Source organism: Taudactylus pleione, unplaced genomic scaffold, assembly GCF_031769625.1.
Source record: "Taudactylus pleione unplaced genomic scaffold, aTauple2 ptg000828l, whole genome shotgun sequence".
Classification (NCBI taxonomy): Eukaryota; Metazoa; Chordata; class Amphibia; order Anura; family Myobatrachidae; genus Taudactylus; species Taudactylus pleione.
The window spans coordinates 1,894,197-1,919,377 of record NW_028285230.1 but is presented as its reverse complement, the minus strand read 5'-3'; the positions used below and the strand labels follow the sequence as shown (position 1 = coordinate 1,919,377).

Below are 25,181 nucleotides of genomic sequence, written 5' to 3'. Positions count from 1 at the left end.
CAAATATATTATATCGCCGTTCCCGTCTGGGCATTAGCAAACAATCACTCGATCCGTGTAATAATCGTCTCTGAGTCAAACCCATAGTTACGTATGACGGTAACATCAATTCACGCCCCTTCCCTCCCCTCCCACCTATGCAATAGTGACCTCTCTATGAGTCACCTGAGCTTTAGTAGGACACACGCAGAATCCAGCCGTCAGGAGAGTTCTGCAGATAACCGGGAATTGTGTTTAGCTATGGACATCCTGATTTATCATGTATTCTATATACCATCATCCTAATCTGCGAATTCTCTCTTTCAGAACTTCAGGTTCCATCCCATGGTTATTCTATTTGCACTTATTGCACTGGAGAAATTTTCACAAACAAGTAAGAAGAGTTTCCAGAGTGGGGCGTGATCTGATTACTGGCCGTGTCTGGGTGCATGTTATGTCTGCTCTGTGTATGATAGATTATTTGATGGTTATGGGTCACAAATGTCCCTGCACTTGAAACGATCATCAAAATAGAATGCAATAGGGGATTGGTTGCTACAATCTGATTGGTCGCTATGGGCAACACCTCCACTTGTCTGTTGTAGAAGTTTTAGTAAATCTAACCCATAGACTAGTGTACATTCTAGCACCCTGCTCCTGCCACAACCCATGCAGTTTTTCTTTCCTGTCTGGGGTGTCGCTCTCTGCTCTCTCAGCTAACAAACTTTTGAGATATAGACCAGAGTATGCTAGAAGCACCAGAGGAGAGAGTGACACCCCAGGCAGGAAGGAGGAACCACACGGTTTGTGACAGGTGCAGGGTGCTAGAATGAACACTCGAATATAAACTATGCTGAAAAGTTATACAATAAAATAAATGGCATGTCTCTAAGTGACTGTTGCTCTGTTTCCTCCTCCCAGGTGAGAATAAAATGACTGTTTCCGAGTCTCAGATTAGCGACCGTCTTCTCTTGCTGGAGACTTGGACAAATAACGGAGACTTTTTAAAGCGTCAGGTCGGCTTCTGTGCCCAGTGGAGTTTAGACAACTTGTGTAAGTCCTTCCATTATATTGTCTTGTCCAGCGTCGGAGGGATGCGTTCTGGTGTCACAGCTACTGTATATAATTGTAATGAGAGAAAATCCGCTGTCATTTCTACTAATTCATCCCGTTTCTGTTGCAGTTTTAAAGGAAGGCCGACAGCTAACGTATGAAAAAGCCGACTTGACGCCAATTAATGCCATGCTCAATAGTAATGATGTAAGCGAGTACCTCAAAATTTCCCCCTACGGATTAGAAGTAAGGATTACGTTCTTCTATTTCTAAACCATTGTAACAATTTAATAAAGTTGATCCCTGTATGATATGATTCTCATATAGGTGTGCGTAGTCTACAACCTTTCTTAATCTAACACAATCTGCACATTTAATAGCAGAATTATTATTATTTGCTCAATGAAAGAAATAACACCATGGCTGACATGTGCAAAAGTTTTGGCACCCTGTCAGTCAGTGCTTGGAAGCATCACTTTTGGGAAAAGTCGCTGCTTTCAAACGTTTCTTGTAGGAACTGAAATCTGTCTTTTCATTCTTCTCTAGAAATGTTTTACCCAGTCTTCCATATTAGAAGTCTTCTAGGTCAGAGATTTTGTTAAGTTCGTTAACAGTATTAGTCTGTGCAGTGTGACGGTCATTCTGACAGGTTCATAGTTAGTTCCTGTATGTGCTTCGTGGCCCATTCTGTGTTATATTCTGGATCGTTGTCTCGCTACAATATCCAACCTATTTTCAGCTTCAGTTTCTTCACTCACTCTGACACCTACAGCCATGGCCAAAAGTATTTGTCAGATGTTACTATGGTATACTGAAGTAACAGTACAAGCATTTCATAAGTGTCAAAGGCTTTTCTTGACAATTACATTAAGTTTATGCAAAGAGTCAGTATTTGCAGTGTTGACCCTTCTTTCAAGACCTCTGCAATTCGCCCTGGCATGCTGTCAATCAACTTCTGGGCCACATACTGACTGATGGCCGCCCATTCTTGCCTAATCAGTGCTTGGAGTTTGTCAGAATTTGTGGGTTTTTGTTTGACCACCCGCCTCTTGAGGATTGACCACAAGTTCTCAATGGTATTAAGGTCTGGGGTGTTTCTTTGCCATTTACCCAAAATTTCGATGTTTTGTTCCTCGAGCCACTTAGTTATCACTTTTGCCTTATGGCAAGGTGCTCCACCATGCTGGAAAAGGCATTGTTCCTCACCAAACTGTGATGTTTTGGTACCATTCTTTCTACTTCAGAGTCCATAGGGGGTCCACAGGGTTGACCTTGGGGTATAGCTGGATCTGGATCCACGGGCACCACGCAGTTAAAGCTTTGCTGCTCCCAGGATGCACTTGGGTCCGTCCTCCTCTATACCCCGCCCCCGAGCCACAGCACCTCAGTTTTAGTTGGTGCCCGGCCGGAGTCGGGTCACCCTGGCGCAGTGGTGCTGCATAAGCAGCCCCATAGCTTTATTTAAATTTTTTTCAAAAAGAAAAGATTTTATTTATTTATTTTTTACTATCTTCAGAGTGGCAGCATCAGACTGTCCATCTGGACGTCCACGCTGCCGCTCCAACAGCCCCGCTGGCGCAGTGGGACCCCGGAGTCAGTACTAGCGTGGCTCCGGGACCTCCCACAGACTGCTGCCGGACACATGGGGCCAGGTAAGCCGCGTGCAGCGCATCGCGCTGCGCGTGGGGGAAGCAGAATGCAGTCTTCAGACGCCGGTCTCTGGGGACAGACCGGCGGTGCTAGTAGCGGCGGCGGGCTCCCCCCTCTGTGGCATACCCCGCGTGACCGCTGGACCACCAGGGTGTAAGGACCGGCAGGTAATCGGGTTCCCTGGGGGTTTTATTACTACCAGGGGAGGCAGCCTTCCCTGCTTGAGTGGCTCCTCCCCTCAACCCAGCGCGCCTTCTCTCATGCGTGCTGGCGACGCTGGGCTGTTCTCACTCGGCCACTCCTCCTCAGAGCTCTCCGGCGGCCATCTTCCCAGGCAGCAACGCAGAGCTCCTAGGCGGCATCCAGTGGACCGGCCCCCCTGCGTACCTCTCCCCCTACAAAGGACAGTGTTCGCAGCGCTATAGCCCTCCCAGACACTGAATCTGGGAGGTTGATTGTAGCTGAAGGTGCAGTGAGTATAACTTCCTGCATGGTATGTGACTACTGCTAGTGCTGCTGTCTGTGCTTATTTCTACTTACTGTCAGATTTTATCCCTTTCCTTCTCCTACGGCCCGCAGGTGCGTGGGGGAGGGGTGTTCTTTCTGTGTACCTCAATTATTTAAATCTACGTATTTGTGAGGTCCGTCACATACAGTGGTGTGCTACTCAGTACCATTTTGTGGGCTGTTTGTGTTGCATACTTGGGAGTGCGCAGGTGTTGTACGCCTTACCTTGTTTCAATGATACTATTTTCTTTCAAAAGTTTTTTTGTGTCATGTCTGATGAGGAGAATGAGTGCTCCGTGGCTCCTGTGTTGTTTTCCTGCCGGCGCTGTTCAGCAGGGGTTGATGGGGTGGATTTGTTTCAGGACGGTCTGTGCGGGCGGTGCCAGCTGGTACCTGGTCCCTCTACACCCCCGGTGGTGCAGGATCCTCCTTGGGCGATGTTTCCACAAGTGCTGGCGTCGATCGCGGACCGGCCTGCGGTCCCTTCTAGGGCGTTGCCCCAGCCTACCATCCCCCGTTCCCCGGGGGTTACGCATCTGGTGCAGTCTCCTCCCGGGTCTCAGCCTGTGGGTCCTTATGCGGGATTGCCTGTATACGTGCAATCTCTCACGGTGACGCAGCAGTCAATGGTGCCCTTTCAGGGGTATCTGCAGACGGTACCCCCTCCCTGGGTGGATGTCCTTTCCAGCTCTGTTCAGAGCCTAGCGGCCTCGTCATCAGCTTTTCAGTCACTGTTGTACAGTGATTTGCCCCCAAAGGCGTCCAAGCGACCCGTTCCGGCTTCACTGGCAGCGCAGTTCACGGACACGGACGTGTCTTCGGATGACGGAGAGATCCACGAGGACTCTGATTCGGATGCCGGGGCCCAGGAGGTGGAGGCTAAGTCCTCCATTAATGTGCCGGCATTGGTTAGGGCGGTGCGGGCCATCCTTCATATAGAGGAGGATGTGCCGGCTCCTAGGTCGAAGTACCCTAATTTTAAAAAGGCCAAGGTTGCTTTGACTGTTTTTCCCCTGTCAGACCAGTTGACGGATCATATGGCGGGGGCCTGGCAGTTGCCCAGCAAGAGATTCCAACCGCAGAAACGGTTGGCTTCCAACTATCCTTTTCCTGAGGCTCATTGCAGGAAATGGGAAACTCCGCCAGCGGTGGATTCCCACGTCACCCGCTTAATTAAAAGCGCTACGTTGCCTTTACCATCTGTCTCCTCCATGAAGGATCCTACGGACAAGGAAGTGGAGACTTGTTTAAAGTCTATCTACTCTCTGGGGCTGTGGCCCGTCCGTCCATGACCATCTCTTTGGTGGCTAAGGCCATCGAGAGCTGGGCCAACGCTTTGGAGGATACCTTTCCGGATGATGCTCCGGAGCTCCAGAGGGCGTTGATAGGACAAATGAGGGATGCGGCTTCCTACATTGGGGAAGCGTCGTTGGACGCCAGCCTGTTGACCTCTAGGGTGTCCGCTGCGGCTGTGTCGGCGCGTCGGTCCTTGTGGCTGCGGTCTTGGACAGCTGACGCAGACTCCAAAAGGGCCTGGAGGCCTTACCTTTTAATGGAGAGTTGCTTTTTGGTCCAGACTTGGACAAGATAGTAGATACTCTGGCTAAGTCTAAATCAGTCTTCCTCCCTTCGGCTTCTGCACCTACCAAGGTACGGAGCTCGGCCTTTCGGGTTCAGGGCAAGGCCAAAGGTCAGTCCTTCCCGAGGCAGTCGGCGACCAAGGCCGCTTCTAAGCCCAAGAAGCAGGCTTGGAGTGCCAGGCGCCCTTCTTCCAAGCAGGAAGATAAACCTTCTGCCTGATGGGACGGGCCTCCCTCTGGGGGACCCCAGGGTGGGAGGCTGACTTCTTCTATTTGCCCAGTGCTGGCACAATACCACCACGTATACCTGGGTTCGAGAAGTGGTCTCCCAGGGGTACGCCCTGTCTTTTCGGCACAGACCGCCCCACCAGTTTTTCTGCACAAGTCCTTCTCAGGACAAGACCAAGTCTTTACAGATTCATGAGGCTATAGAGTCCTTGCTGAAAGCAGGGGTCATTGTTCCCGTTCCTCAATCACAACGAGGGATGGGGTACTATTCGTCTCTGTTTCTGGTGCAGAAAGTCTCTGAACAAATTCCTCAGAGTTCCCAAATTCAGGATGGAACCGTTAACGTTCCATCATTCTGGCGATGGAACCTGGGGATTACATGGTGTCCCTGGATATCCAGGATGCCTACCTCCATGTTCCGATAGCACCTTCGCACCAGCGGTATCTGAGGTTCGCTGTCCTTCAGCAGCATTATCAGTTCAGGGCGCTACCCTTTGGCCTGTCCACGGCGCCGAGGGTATTCACGAAGATTATGGCTGTCATGGCCGCACATCTTCGGAACCAGAATGTACGGCTGCTGCCGTATCTGGATGACCTCCTGTTGCTGGCGAGCTCCCCGGAGGTACTGCTTCAACATCTCCACCTGACGAACGCTTGCCTGCAAGCATACGGTTGGTTGATAAATTGGAGAAAGTCCTCCCTGATTCCATCACAGCGGATGGTTCATTTGGGAGCCCTGCTGGATTCTCGTCAGCAAAGGATCTTCCTGACTCTGGAGAAGGTCTCCTCCCTACAGCTGCCGATACACAGTTGCCTGAGCAGTTGCCGCCTGTCGGTCCATTCGGCTATGAGAGTTCTGGGGTCCATGGTGTCTACATGGTGGAATTTGCCCAGTCCCATTCCCGGCCCCCGCAGGGGCTGATTCTATCGGACTGGAACGGGTTACCTCACCGGATCCGCTCTCAGATGCTGGTGTTGTCCCCGGAGGTTCAGCTGTCTTTGGCTTGGTGGCTTCAGACAGCTCATCTGGTCGAGGGGCGCCCCTTTTTTATCCCGGACTGGGTCCTGCTCACAACGGATGCCAGTCTCCGGGGTTGGGGGGCAGTGACCGGCTCTTTGTCGCTTCAGGGTCGTTCGTCTGCGGAAGAAGCACTTCTCCCCAACAACATCCTGGAACTGCGGGCAGTATACAAGGCCCTGCAGTCGTCCAGCCTTGCTCTTCACGGAAGGGCGGTTCAGGTGCAGTCCGACAACGCCACCACGGTGGGGTATATCAACCACCAAGGAGGAACTCGCAGTCGGGCAGCAATGTTGGAGGTGTCTCGCATCCTTGCTTGGGCGGAGTGCCACATTCCAATGATCTCGGCAGTCTTCATCCCCGGAGTCCTCAATTGGGAGGCGGACTTCCTCAGCCGTCACGACGTGCATCCCGGGGAATGGTCGCTTCACCCAGAGGTGTTTCAGCTACTCGTGGACAGATGGGGGCTGCCGGAGCTGGACTTGATGGCCTCCCGTCACAATCACAAGTTGCCCGTTTACGGGTCAAGGACAAGAGACGCAGGCGCATGTCTGGTGGACGCGCTGTCAGTGAAATTGACGTTTCACCTGGCGTATCTGTTTCCTCTGCTATCCCTACTTCCTCGGGTTCTGCGGAAATTCAAGCAGGACGGTGGCACGCTCGTGCTAGTAGCTCCGGCGTGACCCAGTCGTCCTTGGTACTCCGATCTGAGGAGCCTCTCCATCGATGCTCCGTACCTTCTTCCTCAGCGTCGGGACCTGTTGTCTCAAGGGCTCTGCCTTTACCCGGATCTGGGTCGGCTGTCTTTGACGGCGTGGCTCTTGAGACAGCCGTCTTGAGGTCTCTGGGCTTCTCCAGTTCGGTTATTGGTACCATGCTCCGGGCACGCAAGCCTGCTTCCGCACAGATTTACCACAGGGTGTGGCGCACTTGCTTTCAGTGGTGTGAGTCCAGAAGCTATGATCCTCAGGTGTTCCGAGTTTCTAGGATCTTGGAATTTCTTCAATCAGGTTTGGACCTCGGCTTACGCCTTGCCTCTCTGAAGGTTCATGTGTCCGCTTTGTCCGTGTGGTTCCAACGACGGATTGCTACACTGCCAGATGTTCACACCTTTTTCCAAGGTGTTCTCAGGATTCAGCCTCCCTTCGTGCCTCCTGTGGCTCCTTGGGACTTGGCGGTGGTGCTACGCGTCCTGCAGGTTCCTCCTTTTGAGCCTCTTGAGTCAGTGGAACTCAAGTGGCTGACGTTTAAGACTGTTTTTCTCCTGGCGATTGCTTCTGCCAGGAGGGTGTCGGAATTGGGGGCGCTTTCCTGTCGCCCTCCTTTTCTGATTTTTTACCAGGACAGAGCGGTGCTCCGCACTCGTTTTGAGTTTTTGCCCAAAGTGGTCTCAAAGTTCCACATTAATCAGGAACTTGTTGTGCCAGCTTTTCAGTCACCTGATCTTTCAGCTGGTGAGGCTTCCTTGGATGTAGTCCGGGCGCTTAGAATCTATGTGGACCGGACTGCTTCGGTTAGGAAGTCTGATTCATTGTTTGTCCTCTTCGGTTTTCACAAGACGGGTTGGCCTGCCAACAAACAGACGTTAGCCTGTTGGCTTTGTTCCGTTATTTGTGAGGCTTATGCACAGGAGGGTTTACCTGTGCCAGCCTCTGTTAAGGCTCATTCCACTCGTTCTGTGGGTCCCTCTTGGGCTGCTCGGCGTGGCGCCCTGGTCAGCTGTGTAAGGCGGCCACTTGGTCTTCAATTCAGACGTTTTTGAGGTTCTATGCGTTTGACACCTTCGCCTCTCAGGATGCATCCTTCGGGCGCTGGGTACTCCTTCCAGCACAGGAGCGTCCCCGCCCTTAGTTGAACTGCTTTGGGACATCCCCAAGGTCAACCCTGTGGACCCCCTATGGACCCTGAAGTAGAAAACAAGAGATATGGTAAGAACTTACCTTTGTTATCTCTGTTTCTACGAAGTCCACAGGGCGCCCGCCCTGACGCACCTGGCTTCATATGGGCTGTGTGACTGGTCACCGGTTTTTCCGTCTCCCATTTCTGTGAGTATGGTTTCTTGTGTGTTCCAGTCTTCCTTCTCTCTGTTTAGTCTCCTCCTCCGGCCTTAGCTGCCTACCAACTGAGGTGCTGTGGCTCGGGTATAGAGGAGGACGGACCCAAGTGCATCCTGGGAGCAGCAAAGCTTTAACTGCGTGGTGCCCGTGGATCCAGATCCAGCTATACCCCAAGGTCAACCCTGTGGACCCTATGGACTTCGTAGAAACAGAGATAACAAAGGTAAGTTCTCACCATATCTCTTGTCTTATTCATGTCTGTGGCAAAATTGTGAGTGAGCCCACTCCCTTGGCTGAGAAGCAACCCCACACATGAATGGTCTCAGGATGCTTTACTGTTGGCATGACAACCATCCAAGAACTGTTTGGTGAGGAACAATACCTTCTCCAGCATGATGGAGCACCTTGCCAAAAGTGATAACTAAGTGGCTTGGGGAACAAAACATTGACATTTTGGGTCCATGGCCAGGAAACTCCCCAGACCTTAATCCCATTGAGAACTTGTGGTCAATCCTCAAGAGGCGGGTGGTCAAACAAAAACCCACAAATTCTGACAAACTCCAAGCATTGATTAGGCAAGAATGGGCGGCCATCAGTCAGTATGTGGCCCAGAAGTTGATTGACAGCATGCCAGGGCGAATTGCAGATGTCTTGAAAAAGAAGGGTCAACACTGCAAATATTGACTCTGCATAAACTTAATGTAATTGTCAATAAAAGCCTTTGACACTTATGAAATGCTTGTAATTTTACTTCACTATACCATAGTAACATCTGACAAAAAGGTCTAATAACACTGAAGCAGCAAACTTTGTGAAAACCAATACTTGTGTCATTCCCAAAAAATGTATTCCCACGGCTGTAAATGTTTGTGGCTGTGTCCAAACTGTTAAATTGTTTCCTCATCATTTTGTTCCATATACCACATTCACACGGGTGCCCTACTGTCTGCATATACCACATTCACATGGGTGCCCTACTGTCTGCATATACCACATTCACATGGGTGCCCTACTGTCTGCATATACCACATTCACATGGGTGCTCCACCGTCTGCATATACCACATTCATAGGGGTGCCCTACTGTCTGCATATACCACATTCACACGGGTGCCCTACTGTCTGCATATACCACATTCATAGGGGTGCCCTACTGTCTACATATACCACATTCATAGGGGTGCCCTACTGTCTGCATATACCACATTCACATGGGTGCCTTACTGTCTGTATATACCACATTCACATGGGTGCCCTACCGTCTGCATATACCACATTCACATGGGTGCTCCACCGTCTGCATATACCACATTCATAGGGGTGCCCTACTGTCTGCATATACCACATTCACACGGGTGCCCTACTGTCTGCATATACCACATTCACATGGGTGCTCCACCGTCTGCATATACCACATTCATAGGGGTGCCCTACTGTCTGCATATACCACATTCACACAGGTGCCCTACTGTCTGCATATACCACATTCACATGGGTGCCTTACTGTCTGTATATACCACATTCATAGGGGTGCCCTACCGTCTGCATATACCACATTCATAGGGATGCCCTACAGTCTGCATAGACCACATTCACACGGGAGCCCTACCGTCTGCATAGACCACATTCACACAGGAGCCCTACTGTCTGCATATACCACATTCACACGGGAGCCCTACTGTCTGCATATACCACATTCACACGGGAGCCCTACTGTCTGCATATACCACATTCACACGGGAGCCCTAATGTCTGCATATACCACATTCACACGGGAGCCCTAATGTCTGCATATACCACATTCACACGGGAGCCCTACTGTCTGCATATACCACATTCACACGGGAGCCCTACTGTCTGCATATACCACATTCACACGGGAGCCCTACTGTCTGCATATACCACATTCACACGGGAGCCCTACTGTCTGCATATACCACATTCACACGGGAGCCCTACTGTCTGCATATACCACATTCACACGGGAGCCCTACTGTCTGCATATACCACATTCACACGGGAGCCCTACTGTCTGCATATACCACATTCACACGGGAGCCCTACTGTCTGCATATACCACATTCACACGGGAGCCCTACTGTCTGCATATACCACATTCACACGGGAGCCCTACTGTCTGCATATACCACATTCACACGGGAGCCCTACTGTCTGCATATACCACATTCACACGGGAGCCCTACTGTCTGCATATACCACATTCACACGGGAGCCCTACTGTCTGCATATACCACATTCACACGGGAGCCCTACTGTCTGCATATACCACATTCACACGGGAGCCCTACTGTCTGCATATACCACATTCACACGGGGAGCCCTACTGTCTGCATATACCACATTCACACGGGGAGCCCTACTGTCTGCATATACCACATTCACACGGGAGCCCTACTGTCTGCATACACCACATTCACACGGGAGCCCTACTGTCTGTATATACCATATTCATAGGGGTGCCCTACTGTCTGCATATACCACATTCACATGGGTGCCTTACTGTCTGTATATACCACATTCACATGGGTGCCCTACCGTCTGCATATACCACATTCACTCGGGTGCCCTACCGTCTGCATATACCACATTCACATGGGAGCCCTACCGTCTGTATATACCACATTCACTCGGGTGCCCTGCCGTCTGCATATACCACATTCACTCGGGTGCCCTGCCGTCTGCATATACCACATTCACACGGGAGCCCTACTGTCTGCATATACCACATTCACACGGGAGCCCTACTGTCTGCATATACCACATTCACACGGGAGCCCTACTGTCTGCATATACCACATTCACACGGGTGCCCTACCGTCTGCATATACCACATTCACACGGGTGCCTTACTGTCTACATATACCACATTCACACGGGAGCCCTACTGTCTGCATATACCACATTCACACGGGTGCCCTACCGTCTGCATATACCACATTCACATGGGTGCCTTACTGTCTGCATATACCACATTCACACGGGAGCCCTACCGTCTGCATATACCACATTCACACGGGTGCCTTACTGTCTACATATACCACATTCACATGGGTGCCTTACTGTCTACATATACCACATTCACACGGGTGCCCTACCGTCTGCATATACCACATTCACATGGGTGCCTTACTGTCTACATATACCAGTGTTACAACTCCTGTGAAGTTTTCGTCCAAATCAACCAGTGGAAGGCTCAGTACTGACTCCCCGGGTCAATGTTCTGCCAACCCCCATAAAACCTGGCCAGGATCCATCTGGATCTCCTCGTGTGGTTTCATCCCAATTGGTGCAGGGGCGTCCGAATGCATAACAAAGAAACATACAACCCGACCAATGAGTTTAATATATATATATTTTATATTATAATATATATATTTATATCGCACACACATTATATGGAGTTTGGTAAGTCCCTCCGCAGTGACTGTGAGGGAAGTGTGTGACTGACACTGGCGGCTCCAGAGTGACACACTCACTGCAGAGGGACTTCCCAAACTCCCTATGTATGTATGTATGTATGTATGTGTGTGTGTGTATATACAGGATATATATGTGTGTGTGTGTGTATATGTATGTTTGTAATATATATATATATATATATTAGCGTGAAAGACATTAATAGGCTGCCACTCCTCAGTAAAGCAGCGCCATCATGGGGCGATTTCAGTGCAGTTTTGCTTGAATAGTACAAATGGCTGTATTACTGCAGTGCTGTTAGAACACTGGTATATTGTCTGGCCGTAGATTACACCACCCACACTACAGCCAAGGATTCTAATACGTATTATAATAATCTCTGAGCCTCACCCCTCCTTTACTCAGCATTACAGGAAAGGTCACAGACCGAGCACTCGCGCAACACAGCTTTGTGGCAGCATTTACGAAGTAAAACATTAGTCTTAAGATGGTAATAAAAATAATAGTGTACAAAATGTCTGGTACAATTACTAATGTATTTATTGTAAGCCATTATGCAGTGTGTACTGCGATAGGTAATTGGCGGGAAAGTTCCATTATATGAAAACACTGAGGGTGACAGCCGTACACCTGTCTGTCACTGTGCCCTGTGGTAGAGAATAACTTCGCACTCACCTGTATGCTAGGCCCGCTGTGACGCTTCCTCCTTTGAGAGTGTGCGCTGCACATTCTGCGTGGACTCTGGCGTGTGGTACTATGAAGTGACCGTCATTACCTCCGGTGTTATGCAGATAGGGTGGGCGACCAAAGACAGCAAATTCCTCAACCATGTAAGTAACTACCAGAAAAACGTCTCATTATTTTAAGAAATGCAATGTTGACCTTTCTGTACGTAAATAGTTCTGCAGCAGCTTTTACATTAATACATTTTTATTTAATGCGTCATATATTTTCCTATCCCAGTGTTTCTCCCTCCAACTTAGGGCCTGATTCAACAGTGATTGCAACTGCGATTACGCACGCAATCGGGCGATTATTGCATTCTGCACGTGTGTGCGTTGCAGTGCGCAAACACTCCACTGCGATTGGGACTGCGAAGCTGTGTACACAGACCCATCGCAGAGTGACTGACAAAGCACCGTTTGGGAGTGGTGACGGGGGAGGTGGTTGGCGAAACGCAGGCGTGCCAGTGCATTTGAACGCCGTTGCAGGGGCGTGCATAAATTAGCCGCTGCGATGCCATACGCAGCTCGTGTACTCATATCGTGCAATGAGGTTAGCAATTCCTGAGTAAGGTCAGAGCTTGTGCAAGTGTGCGTGAGGCTGCGATGGTTCTCGATGTTACCGATTGTTTCGCAGTCTTGCTAAGTATTGCGGATGTGTGTAAGGTAAGGTGGGCGTCCTTATGTTAGGCTGCGTATGGCATAGCTGTCGCAGATATTAGCATCTCTTCGCAGTAAGACTGCATGTGTAATCGCTGTTGGCGATCCGTACTGAATCAGGCCCTTAGTATATTTTGCGTAGTTGTGCTACTTACTTTCTGTTTTGATTTAGTCTGATTGAGGCAATTTGTCAGGGTGTTTGCTGATGACCTCGCCCAATACCCACAGGTGAGCCAGGTCCTGCCCAAGCAGTGTATTAGGCCAGGTACATTGCTCAGTAGAACCTGTCCTGTTTGGATTTATTAGGGGTTTTCATAGTGACTAACACATTATGTCAAGTGCCCAAAAATCCACTGTGGAAGGAGAAGACAGAATAACACTGAGCTGTATATGTGCAGATGGGTGCAGTGGGAGAGCCTGCAATGTACTCTCTGCCAGGGAGCCCTCTGATTAAGCATAATGCCGTCTGCTGCTGTCTCCCACACAGAGTCCCTGCATCTCCATACAGTGTGCAGCCATCATCTCTGCCCTATTCTCAGTGCAGTATGTATTCATATTTGTACAATTACATAGGGCAACGGGTACTGTAGAAATTTGCAGTGAAGCCAAATGTCCGTTTCACTTTAATCGCGGACTGTATCATTGGGCATAATTGGCATTTAGCAACCATAAGCTAAATGGCACATTAATAATGAGTCCTGTCTCTTTCACCCACGCGCCTGGCTACGAGTAGGAAGGATATGGCATCGGGGACGATGAGTATTCCTGTGCGTACGACGGCTGCAGGCAGCTGATCTGGTACAACGCTAAGAGTAAAGCTCACCAACATCCCTGCTGGAAAGAAGGTAAGAACCCCCTTAACCAGCATGAGGTAGCATTTACCCACTGAGTACAATGTTTAAGCTGAAAACAAGAACACTCTTTCCCTTCAGGTTTAGAAAACTTTAATAGACTTTTATGTGATGATCTTTTACTTACAGTGTAAAATAAATTATGAACTTTTGCTTTTCAGTGCCCTCTCCCTGTAGTGTAAAACCTCCTTTTCTAGTGACAGCTGCGAGACACACACATAGATTATAGCACACAAAGAGGAGCAGTCATCACAACTTGGAGAGCCTATGGGTGTGCGCAGAGGGGAAAATAATCTCTAGGAGCGTTGTGTGATGAGGTGTAAATGGCACATAGAGACCCAACATCCTACTCCATTATTATTATCCCTGTCATCAGTGTAGCCCTATATATTATTAGCGGAGGAGTTTGAGTTACCATTGGGACCTTTTCTTTTTTTATATCCCTTGTGACAGTTTGTGTTTGAGCAGCTTTCTACACCAGGGGCTGTGCATAATCTGCACTTTACACCCTCAGGGTCATTCCATGTCACATGGACCAGTCTTATAGAGCAGGGGTGGGGAACTTTTTTCAGCCGAGGACCATTTTGATATACAGACCATTATTCGCGGGCCTGGGGCAGGCCACACCCCATCCGTGTGATGTCACATAGGGGCAGGGCCACAATCGCCAGTGATTACAGCAATGACCAGAGTATCCTGAGGATGCTCCGTGGAGCTGTGAGGGCAGCGGTGTGAGCGTCTGAAGCGTCCTAAGGACGCTCCAGGCGGCACTACTACATAGATTCTCGTTGCAGGATGCCATTCTAGGCACCCTTATAGCCAAATGAGGCTAGCAGAAAAAAGCTCAGAGGGCCAGACCAAATGATTCCGGGGGGGAGATGTATCATTGGCGACATCGCCGATGCGGTACATTCCCCCCGACTTCGCGTACATACCGCGGTTAATTACCGCGGCATGTACCAAGAATTTTGCAAAGAACAGCTCTCTCGATTAGAGCTGTCCTTTGCGGTGCTGCCGGGCAGAGGGACTTCCGGGTTTAACACCCACAAGTCCGCATGCACAGAAGGCCGCGGGGGCTCATGGGAGGGATCTGTCCGGATCCCTCCCAGCCCCGAGCGTTGCGCTAAGAAGCCCATAGGCTTCTATTGGGTAACGCCACATGAAGGTGGTGTTACCTAGCAACACGAAGCAGCAGAATGCGCTGCATTCTACTGCTTAATACATACGGGGAATGCGGTAAAATCCCCGAAAACTGCATTTTCGGGGGTTTTACCGCATTTTTGCCGTTAATATATCTCCCACCCTGTTATAGTGGTCCCCACCTGCTGATTGTGCGTTGCTGAGTCGCTGACCGTTGCACCCACCACCACTTTGTGGGCCATAGATTTGCTACTGTTGCATATTGTGAACTAAAATCTTCCCTAAGTTAGTCTGATGCGCCAGCCTTCATGTAACATTTTATCAAAATTGTAAATGGTCAGGTGGGGACCCCTGGTCCACGTGACATGGAATGACCCATCATCATCACTTATTTGAAGATGCATTTTCGGCAATGCCAGGCAGTCAGAATGACTAATCTACAATACAAATCATACAGAAAAACAGAACAAGTACAGTACATGCCGTGAGAGCTTACAGTCTAGCGGGAGAGGGAATGCTGAGATAATAGGTGATAGTGGAACAGTATCAGGAGGGGGTATGCTATAATAAAATCATAGGTTTTGGGAGAGAGCTCTGAACATTATAGCTTGTCTGGTGAGCTGCATTGGAGAAGTTTTGGAGCTGCATCATGTATAGACCACATAGGTCCTAAGCAGCAGCGGCTCCTACCCTTTAACCTTGGGGGGGCTGCCACTGCGGCTGGCCTGGTCCTGGCACCTGCACAATAGATCTGGCAGGCACCGTGCATGCCTATAACACAGACTTCTAGGCACTGCATCAGCCGCAGCCCTTAGAAGCTGTGTAGGGCTGCGGCACCCTGGACTGGCAGCCCCATGTGGAGAAGACTCCGCCCCCTGAGGCTGCCTGTCCTGTGCGTGACTGGCAGGTAGCGCTTCCAATGGTCACAGACTGCAACTGGCGCACTGAGGTGGCAGATTTTACCGGGGGAGCTGCAGCCCCTATGCAGAATCCGCCAATGGTCCTAATAAAAGTATGTAATAAGATCCGCTTCTCCTGCCTAAACGCCTCTGCGCTAATGAAACTGGCTGTTCTATCCTTCACACAGCAATTAACACCATCAGAAATGTTTCTGTTCTACCTCTTTAGTTCATCTCTCTAAAGGGGAATCAGTCAGAATGTCGACATCGAATTTACGATCGGCGCGTAATATGTTCATAATGACTCCATTTAGGCAAACCGTGGCAGGCTATTTAGCACTACACGCAGACCTTTTGCACTCTGTGGCCGAGGGTGTGAGGGTGTGAGGGAGGAAAGCTTTGTGTGGTAACTGAATGGTTTTTGTGTCCCTCTCACAGGTGACACAGTGGGATTTTTATTGGATCTGCACAAAAAGCTAACGGTATTCTCACTAAATGGCAACCAACTTCCACCTGAAAAGCAAGTTTTTTCATCCGCAACGTAAGTATTGCCGCAGCGTTCTGTGTCGCTGGCCACGCCTCCTGTCCTCTGCTGTGTCTACATTGCCGACACATGAGCTTCATGTAGTGCAGAGCAAACCGATATCACTCTGGAGGAATAGGCTGTAGAAATCTTGACGTTGGAATAAATAGCAGACTTGTCTGTAATGTGTGTGTGTGTGTGTGTCTGTAATATGTGTGTGTGTGTGTGTCTGTAATGTGTGTGTGTGTCTGTAATGTGTGTGTGTGTCTGTAGTGTGTGTGTGTGTGTGTCTGTAATGTGTGTGTGTGTGTGTCTGTAATGTGTGTGTGTGTGTGTGTCTGTAATGTGTGTGTGTGTGTGTGTGTCTAATGTGTGTGTGTGTGTGTCTGTAATGTGTGTGTGTGTGTGTCTGTAATGTGTGTGTGTGTGTGTCTGTAATGTGTGTGTGTGTGTGTGTGTGTGTATGTATGTGTGTCATAACAGTAAAACCACTGACTGTGAAGTGAATAACATTGATTACTTACTGTCAAGGGGCAGGAAGAATGGGCAAGCGTAAGGATCTGAGACAGTGAAAATGGCCAAATTGTGATGGCTAGACAGCTGGGTCAGAGCATCTGTAAAACGGCAGGTCTTGTGTCCTGGCAATCATGTGGATGTTACTATGACCCGTACCGCCTACCTAAGCATTGTTGCAGACCAAGTACTTCCCTGCATGGCAACGGTATTCCCCGATGGTAGTGGCCTCTTTCAGTAGGATAATACGCCCTGCCAGACTGCATACATTGTTTAGGAACAGTGGGAGGAACATGACAGAGAGTTCAAGGCGTTGATTCCAAATTCCCCAGATCTCAATCTGATTGAGCATCTGTAGGATGTGCTGGAAATACAAGTCTGAGCCATGGAGACCCCACCTCGCACCTTACAGGACTTACAGGATCTGCTGGTAACGTCTTGTAGAAAGTATGGTGGTCACTCACATCAGCTTAATGATATTGCCCAGGTACTTATAAAGGGCGGGGTTTACACTGAACCACAGGAAAAAAAGATTCCCTACAGCACACTGCAGCAATATTAGCAAAAACACTTGATAATAGAAATTTAGAGGTATTGGTCGTATACATTTGCAAATATATGATTAAGCGCCGGGCCAGCATCAAGGCTCCTCTATACCGGCGTCCCTAACATTAAGGGGTTCATGTCTGAGGCGCAGGGCAGCCCAAAAGGATCCAGCCAAGGACCACTCCCAGGGCATCACACAAAAAGTGGAAGAAAGGTGATAGTGAAGTGTAAAGTATAGTATGTAGTATAACCTCTTATTTTCTTTTTTCTCATTCTTACAATATTTTCCCTTTAGGTCTGGGTTCTTTGCTGCAGCAAGTTTCATGTCCTATCAGCAGTGTGAGTTTAATTTCGGAGCCAAGCCCTTTAAATATCCTCCTGCGAGCAAATTTAGCACTTTTAATGAGTATGCGGTTTTGGCACCTGAGGAGAAGGTGATTTTGCCAAGGTATTTAATTTAACTCATTTCATTTATCGTCCTTTAAAAAGTATACGAAAAAATGAGTTCCCTTCATAATGCCCATGTATTGTGAAATATGTTCATATTCTAGATTTGCAGGTGAAAAATGTCATATTTGTGTCTTTCTCATGAACAGGAGAAATGTGAATACACTGGATATTACATATATTAGACGTGAAAGAACTTCAGTTCATGATGCATGTGGTTTATACTATTGGTTATGGTCCTAATTTGTATAAATTATTTCAGCGTGGTACAAATTTCAGCTTTCCTATACAATGTAATTGTACTGACTAAGCTTTGCAGGTTCTTGATAAGCAATATGAGCTGATTATCATCACTTTGGTCCCCAGACACAGGCGCTTGGCGCTGCTGAAACAAGTTAGCATTCGAGAAAACTGTTGCACGCTTTGCTGTGATGAGGTCGCAGACACAGAACTGAAGCCTTGCGGGCACAGGTGAGGAACCGCATAGGAGAGAGCTATATAATGTCTAGCTGTCACCGAGGAGAAAATGTGCTGGATTTACGTTAGAGCAGACATGTCATGGAAATGAAATTAGTATCTAAGTATCCATTGTATATTGCTACAGAGTGTATAAAAATAAAAAAAGAGTCAAACAATGTAGCCAGTCCATGCACTAGGAATCGGTAAAATACCTAGGGGCAGCCTATCTACGCGCTAGGGGCCAGTGATATCACTCTAAATGCAGCCTATCCACTCACTAGCGGCCAGTGACATCACTTATAAATGCAGCCTATCCACTCACTAGCGACCAGTGACAACACTCTAAATGCAGCCTATCCACTCACTAGCGACCAGTGACAACACTCTAAATGCAGCCTATCCACTCACTAGCGGCCAGTGATATCACTCTAAATGCAGCCTATCTACGCGCTAGGGGCCAGTGATATCACTCTAAATGCAGCCTATCCACTCACTAGTGACCAGTGACATCACTCTAAATGGAGCCCATCCACTCACTAGCGGCCAGTGACATCACTCTAAATGCAGCCTATCCACTCACTAGCGGCCAGTGACATCACTCTAAATGCAGCCTATCCACTCACTAGCGGCCAGTGACATCACTCTAAATGGAGCCCATCCACTCACTAGCGGCCAGTGACATCACTCTAAATGGAGCCCATCCACTCACTGGCGGCCAGTGACATCACTCTAAATGCAGCCTATCCATTCACTTGGGGCCAGTGACATCACTATAAATGCAGCCTATCCACTCACTCGGGGCCAGTGACATCACTCTAAATGCAGCCTATCCACTCACTCGGGGCCAGTGACATAATTAAGATTGCAGCTTATCCTCTTACTAGGGGCCATTGACCTCTAAATGCAGCCTATCCACTTACTAGGGGCTAATGACATCACTCTGCTTGCAGCCTATACACTCACTATTGGCCAGTGACATCACTCAGATTACACCCTATTCAATTACACTGTACAACAAATTAATACTTTTCATTTGTTTCCTTTCTAAAAATAGTCATACATAACTTATTTGAGGTCAAGAAAAACTAAAATGATTTCAGAAAGTTTTTACTAGCTCTATTCTTGCACTATACTGTATGTACATTAGTGATATAGTCATAGTGAAAAGCTATTTTAAAATAATCTGATATTTTCTTGATAGAAAATAAATAACAGTTGTTTTAATTCAATCAATCACAAATAAGAACACAAGACAAAACAAACATACAGCATAGGAAACAAACATACAGCATACAAAACAAACATACAGCATAGGAAAGTACTATCTAATATAGTGGCCTATTCATGGGGGTGCTTTCTCTTTGCTTGTCGCTTGTACTCCTCTTCTGGGGCATCTCTTGTCACTGTCACCTACCCTGATATCTTTGTTCCATTGCTGAAATGTCTTGGTGGAATCGCTCACTATGCTTGTCACTCAGTGCACCACAGTTATCTTGTGTGGGTAATCCCGTGAATCGCATATATTTGAATAGGGGAGGGGACAAATAACTGATTCATTTAATTGGGTCATTAGGCCCCGCCCCCTCTGTGCGGAACGCAGATTGCTGATAAGATTCTCTCCATTCTGCCCACTTCACTAGGAATACCCCTACATCGTCATTAATGGGCTATATCTCGGAACTCAGAGCTAACTGAGAGCTTAAATGTCATCTTCATTCTTTGCATGTTGAAATCAATTAGAAGTAACTATTTTCACATCGGAAACATTTTCATTGTTGTGCAGTGTTATTAGGGGCCAGTGACATCACACAGTCGATGTTTCTGGTGTGGTTTAGGCATTGTTGGTGTGTGTAAAGTTGCCGGATCATTGAATCAGTGGCCAATTCTCCTTTAGCTATAGGGTGGCATTGCTATTCTGTACAGGTGATGGAATATGTCTTTTAAAAATGATATTTGATGGAAATATATTTATAGTTTATTTTCTTCAGAGATGATAATATACTCTTTTCTGTATTGTGGCCAGCTAGTTCAGTCTGGAATAAATGTATCCTGTAATGAAATGCTTAATTGGGGCGTCCATAAGGCCAAGCCTTCTATTCCTTATTGGATTATGGTTGAGGCGGTGAAGCCAATGGCCGTATAACATTATACAGTGTGGTGTTTAAAGAAGGACAATACTAAAGTTAAATTCCTCCCCTTTAGTGGTATATTACCCAATGTCTTTCTTAGAAATGTATTTTTGCACAGACCCACTGTTAGGCACAACAACCACCACAAAACAGCATTACCTAGTATGTAACTAGTTCTCACAGGCATGTAGAAGAGGAGGGAGTAGGAAAGTATAGACACCTGGGGGTAAAATTACTAAAGTGCGGGTTATTAGAGATTGCCTATAGCAACCAATCAGATTCTAGCTATTATCTTCTAGAAGGTGCTAGGTAAATGTTAAGCAGAATCTGATTGGTTGCTATGGGCAACATCTCCACTTCTAAAAACCCGCATTTAGTAAATATAGCCCTTGGTGTGCTCCTTTTGTGGGGTCGATGATGACCAAACTGTCAGGGGACCCTAAAAATGTATTTTAGCAAATGTCCTTGTCATCCTTCTTGAATTGTAAATTAAAAGGAAAAAAAAATGTTGGTGCACTTAAGGAAACCTGTAGAAAATATTTGTGCGAGACGCTGAATTTATTAATGATTCATGAAAAAAAAAATGTTGACTTGTTTCCCCCCCCTTTCCTTGTCAGTGATCTGTGCATGGACTGTGCGCTGCAGCTTGAGACCTGTCCGTTGTGTCGGCAGGAAATAAAGACTCGCGTCCGCCAAATTTCTCACATCTCTTGACCTTTGTGGAACAGACGCAGACAATTTATCTTTTTTTTTTTTTTTTTAATGAAAGAGACAAAGCATAAAAGCAAAGAATTGCAAGACTTTCGTGTCTGCTTGAGTCGGCAGAAGGGGCCATATTGTATAGCAGTGGGTGAATGAGATGGAACCCAGCCTGTCAACCAGAAATTGGTCGGAATGCAACATCTGATTATCTAACGTGTTAAATGCTGACATGAGAACATCTAGTTTGGGTTACGTCTTTACAATGAAGGATTCTGGTCGTCCCTTGTGAAACTTGGGTGTCACATCTTGGACATTCCTACACACTTTGGCAGTATACTATTTTGAATAACAAATGCCCATTTTGCATAACCACACCCACTGTGGGTGTGGCTGCAGTAAAGTTATCTGGCCATGGGGAACCTAAAATGTAATTTCGCCATTGTTTTGCAACATTTGAAAAGGGTTTGCACTATTGTTATGCATCAATGTATTTGCAAAAACTGTAACTAACTGTAACATACTGCAAAATGTCTATTTTTGCCAGACAAAATACAGTATTTGACCAATGTTTTCTATTCCTGTGGCCTTCTGCTGGTCAGTCATTTTCCTTAGAAAATGTGGATTGCGAGTAATTGTCATAAGGAAATCACCGATTTTATGGCTTAAATTTATATGGATTCCAAAGAAGATTTTGGTTTAATTGCAGGATGAATGCAATGCACAGCTGTCCATGTCCACGTTTTCTTTTTGTAATGGTTTATAGAATTGGAAAGTCTTTTCCTATATTTATAATTTCATGTAATCGGGTAGGCCTCTGAAATTGTGACCAATGCTAGCAGGGATCAGCAGCCTTTGACGTGCCAGGTGCCTGCCGCACTACATCTCCCATGATGCTCCAGGAGCAGAGCAAGGAAAAGTTGTAGATCCATCACACCTGGGAGCTTAAAGTGTCTTTAAACTGTTTATAAACAAAACCTAGTTTGTATAGATGAATGTCTGTAAATGGAGAAATGCTGGAATTTAATAATGTTGTAATCACGTACATGTTGTACCAGAGCTGTTAAGTTAATATAAGTGGAAGAATGTCAAGTAAAGATTTTAAAAACAGAGCCACGGTCTGCAAGGAGTCTCCAGCGAGTGTATTGTTATATATACAGAACAGGGTACAGCAATCGCGCTGAGCAAAAAAAAATTAGAAATGTTGGGTCCTACTCCACAGTTTCTGGGTCCCATCATGCTATTTTGGGGGGGAGGGGCGCAGGGGGGGTGTAGGCAACAGTTGGAACAGTGCAGGGGGGCCAAGCAGCAGTTGGGGTAAATGGTTGGAGAAGTTGGGGGGGTAGAGGGGAGTAAGGGCAGGCAGTGCTGGGGGTAGGGAGGGGGCAAGTAGGGTGTAAGGGGGAGGCAATACTTTTGGCAGTATCTCGGGTAGGGAGGGGGTCAGGATAGCAGCTGGGGCAGTACTGGGGTGGGATAAGGGTACATAGCAGTTGGAAGCTCCCGGCTGGGTCACTGTTGTCAACCTCTAGCTTGAGCTGTAGTCCCAGCTTGTCCCTCAGCAGCTGGGTGTAGACCTCCAGCTCCCTCCTGTCCCGGCCAGTGTCCGCCTCCTACGTGCAGTGAGCTGGCTGAAGAAGTCTGGGATGGAGCGTAGGCTGCTGGGAGGTACCCGGCACCCCTTACAATGCTCCTGCAGCCAGTGAGGATGCCCAATGCAGGGCCTGGAGTGCGGGGAGGCACGCTAGTGGGCAGGGATGAAGTACGGAGGTCTCGGGCTGTGATTGAATGAGATGGTGCCGACCACGGTGATTGGTTGGGGAGATACTGATGATGTTATTGGGCCAGCTGATGCGGCGCACATACAGCGCTTCCTGCTCATTTTTTCAGTCCCTCACTGCCTGTAGAGCATAAATATGCGCTATAACGTGTATTTTGCAATCACTGGAGAAACTCATATTAGCATCAGGTGTATTGTGGTCATCTTCATGGGTAAAAGACTCTTCTTACCTACAATGACGAAAGTGATCAAGTACTTGCAACTATACAACGATACATAAAACACTCCTTATACACTACACGATCCGGCGTACGACGTTGCAATGTATGGTTACTTGCTGCATGTAACAGCACCGCATTGAATAGTCCATCTGCCGCGCAGAACAGCCAATGGGATGATTCAATGAACGATGGATCGGATGTACACACTTTATGATGTGTACGATATATCGTTCCGATCTGTGTCTGCATGGTATATCGTTCGATACATTGTGTAGTGTGTACCCAGTTTTACATAGACGTTTGGTTTATATTCCATCACTCGGAGGCAGGCCACTGGAAAAACTGCCTATTCCTCTTCCATGAGACCTCCATGTTTCCTGCTGCTCCTCATGCTCCCCCCACAGCATCCAATGCTGGCTCCGTTATCACTTGGATGTATTCGGCACCTTCCATCCACTGTCTCCCAATGTGGGACTTCCTCACTTCCACAGATGTGGCTACATATGAGTCAGGGCCACCTGTCCTGAAGCCACTCTCAGCCTGGCTCTGAGATCAGTATCTAGGGCAGGGAGCAATAAACGAAGGCCCCTCTTTCCATGTGGTGCATTTGGATGCTTGGAATCTCACTCTCTATCTTGTTCCCTATTGTAGACAGGAATGACTGACAGCAGCCGTTTTATGCCTGTAGATTCCTTCACCCTCTCCTGCCGATGATCTGACAGCTTGTATACAGTCCTAAAGGTGCCCACACACATAGCGGTTTTCTTTCCCGATCTGGCCGATTCTGACACATTGGAATGACAGATCGGGTAAAAAATGCCCAAATCGTGAGTCCCCAATCATGATGCGCGCCCCCGCAGGTCGCACATCGCATTGTCAGATCTGCCGTGCAGTATGGCAGATCTGACAATCTAGGACACAATGCACTACAAAAAAAGTCTGGCTGCAGGAGATCGTATGAAGATTGGACAGCATATCGTGTGAAATCGTGTGCTGAGCTGCCGGGGAGAATTTCAAGGGAAATCGGACACATCGTCTGATCGTAAGTATATCGGTATGTGTGCGGGCACCTTAAGTGTTAAGATTAACTCAGGTAAATGCTCCTCTCCTATTCTGCTCCACAATGAGTTTTCTATGGCCTAGTGCAGGCCTGGCCAAAACTTGCAGGGCATGATGGGACTTGTAGTATTACAACAGATGGAGAGCCACAGGTTGGCCAGGCCTGACCTAGTGGTTAGTTCACACTCTGCTTTCTCCAGAATTATCTGCGTCAGGTGTGATATGTCTGATGCCTGTATTTTTAAAGCAGCAATCGGCTTGGTTTTGACTTTTAAAATAATTGCCACTTTAAGACTACGGGAAGACTCGCAGGAGTTCCCGCAGTGGCACCAGATTGCACCCTATTACAAAAGCCCCCAAGTCTGTTTTGTAAAAGCTGACAATAGGCAATGGTACTACCCGCCAAACCAGGTATTCAGGGGAATGGGCTTGCCTTTTTTTTGGTTAGTACTCTGGGCTAGCTTAAGTTTGACGTTCCATTGCAAGCGGTGTGTGGGATCCTGCAGACATCTGGAATCTATAGATTGATTTGCTAGCAACACCAACAGTTCTGAGACTTGTAGTGTTTTGTTTTTTTTCTGGGGTGGGGGGTTGGGATTCGTTTTTTTTTTTGGTTGGGGTTCATTTCTTTTATTCCTTCCTCTAATTTCTCAAATTTTGTGGAACTTTCAGTTTCAAGGAGTGTGGCTTGATACACTTCCCCCAAGATGGATCAGATGAGCGTGGTATGCCAGTGTAGTTGATCTCTCATCTATTAACCTGCACTGCTGTCTCAGGAACTTTAACTTCTCCTTTCCTTTATATATAAAACATGCAATCCATAACACATGCTCATGTCTCCTGTATTATTGATCTGCTGCACCTCCATGATAAAAAGGCAATTTGATTTTTTTTCTTTCATTTTTAAAATAAAAATAAAAACCTGGGCCTGTTGGTAGGGGGATACTAGTGCTCCGTGTTTTGAAGCTTTGGTTGTATCTCAATGAGAGCAGTGATGCTGCAGCCAGACTTTGATTATGGGAAA

General features: G+C 47.6%; 1 protein-coding gene across 1 annotated transcript in view; it reads left to right on the top strand.

Annotated features, from left to right (window-relative positions):
* The window catches only part of RSPRY1 (ring finger and SPRY domain containing 1), a 35,909-nt gene extending 13,706 nt beyond the window's left edge, over positions 1-22,203 (top strand). Inside the window, exons 7-15 of the mRNA XM_088458356.1 lie at positions 307-373; positions 901-1,032; positions 1,163-1,278; positions 12,196-12,339; positions 13,625-13,736; positions 16,220-16,322; positions 17,659-17,811; positions 18,177-18,281; positions 21,016-22,203. Coding sequence (XP_088314482.1) covers positions 307-373; positions 901-1,032; positions 1,163-1,278; positions 12,196-12,339; positions 13,625-13,736; positions 16,220-16,322; positions 17,659-17,811; positions 18,177-18,281; positions 21,016-21,112 — 1,029 coding nt within the window. The 3' untranslated portion in view covers positions 21,113-22,203. The remainder of the gene's footprint in view (positions 1-306; positions 374-900; positions 1,033-1,162; positions 1,279-12,195; positions 12,340-13,624; positions 13,737-16,219; positions 16,323-17,658; positions 17,812-18,176; positions 18,282-21,015) is intronic.
* Positions 22,204-25,181: the final 2,978 nt, after the last annotated feature.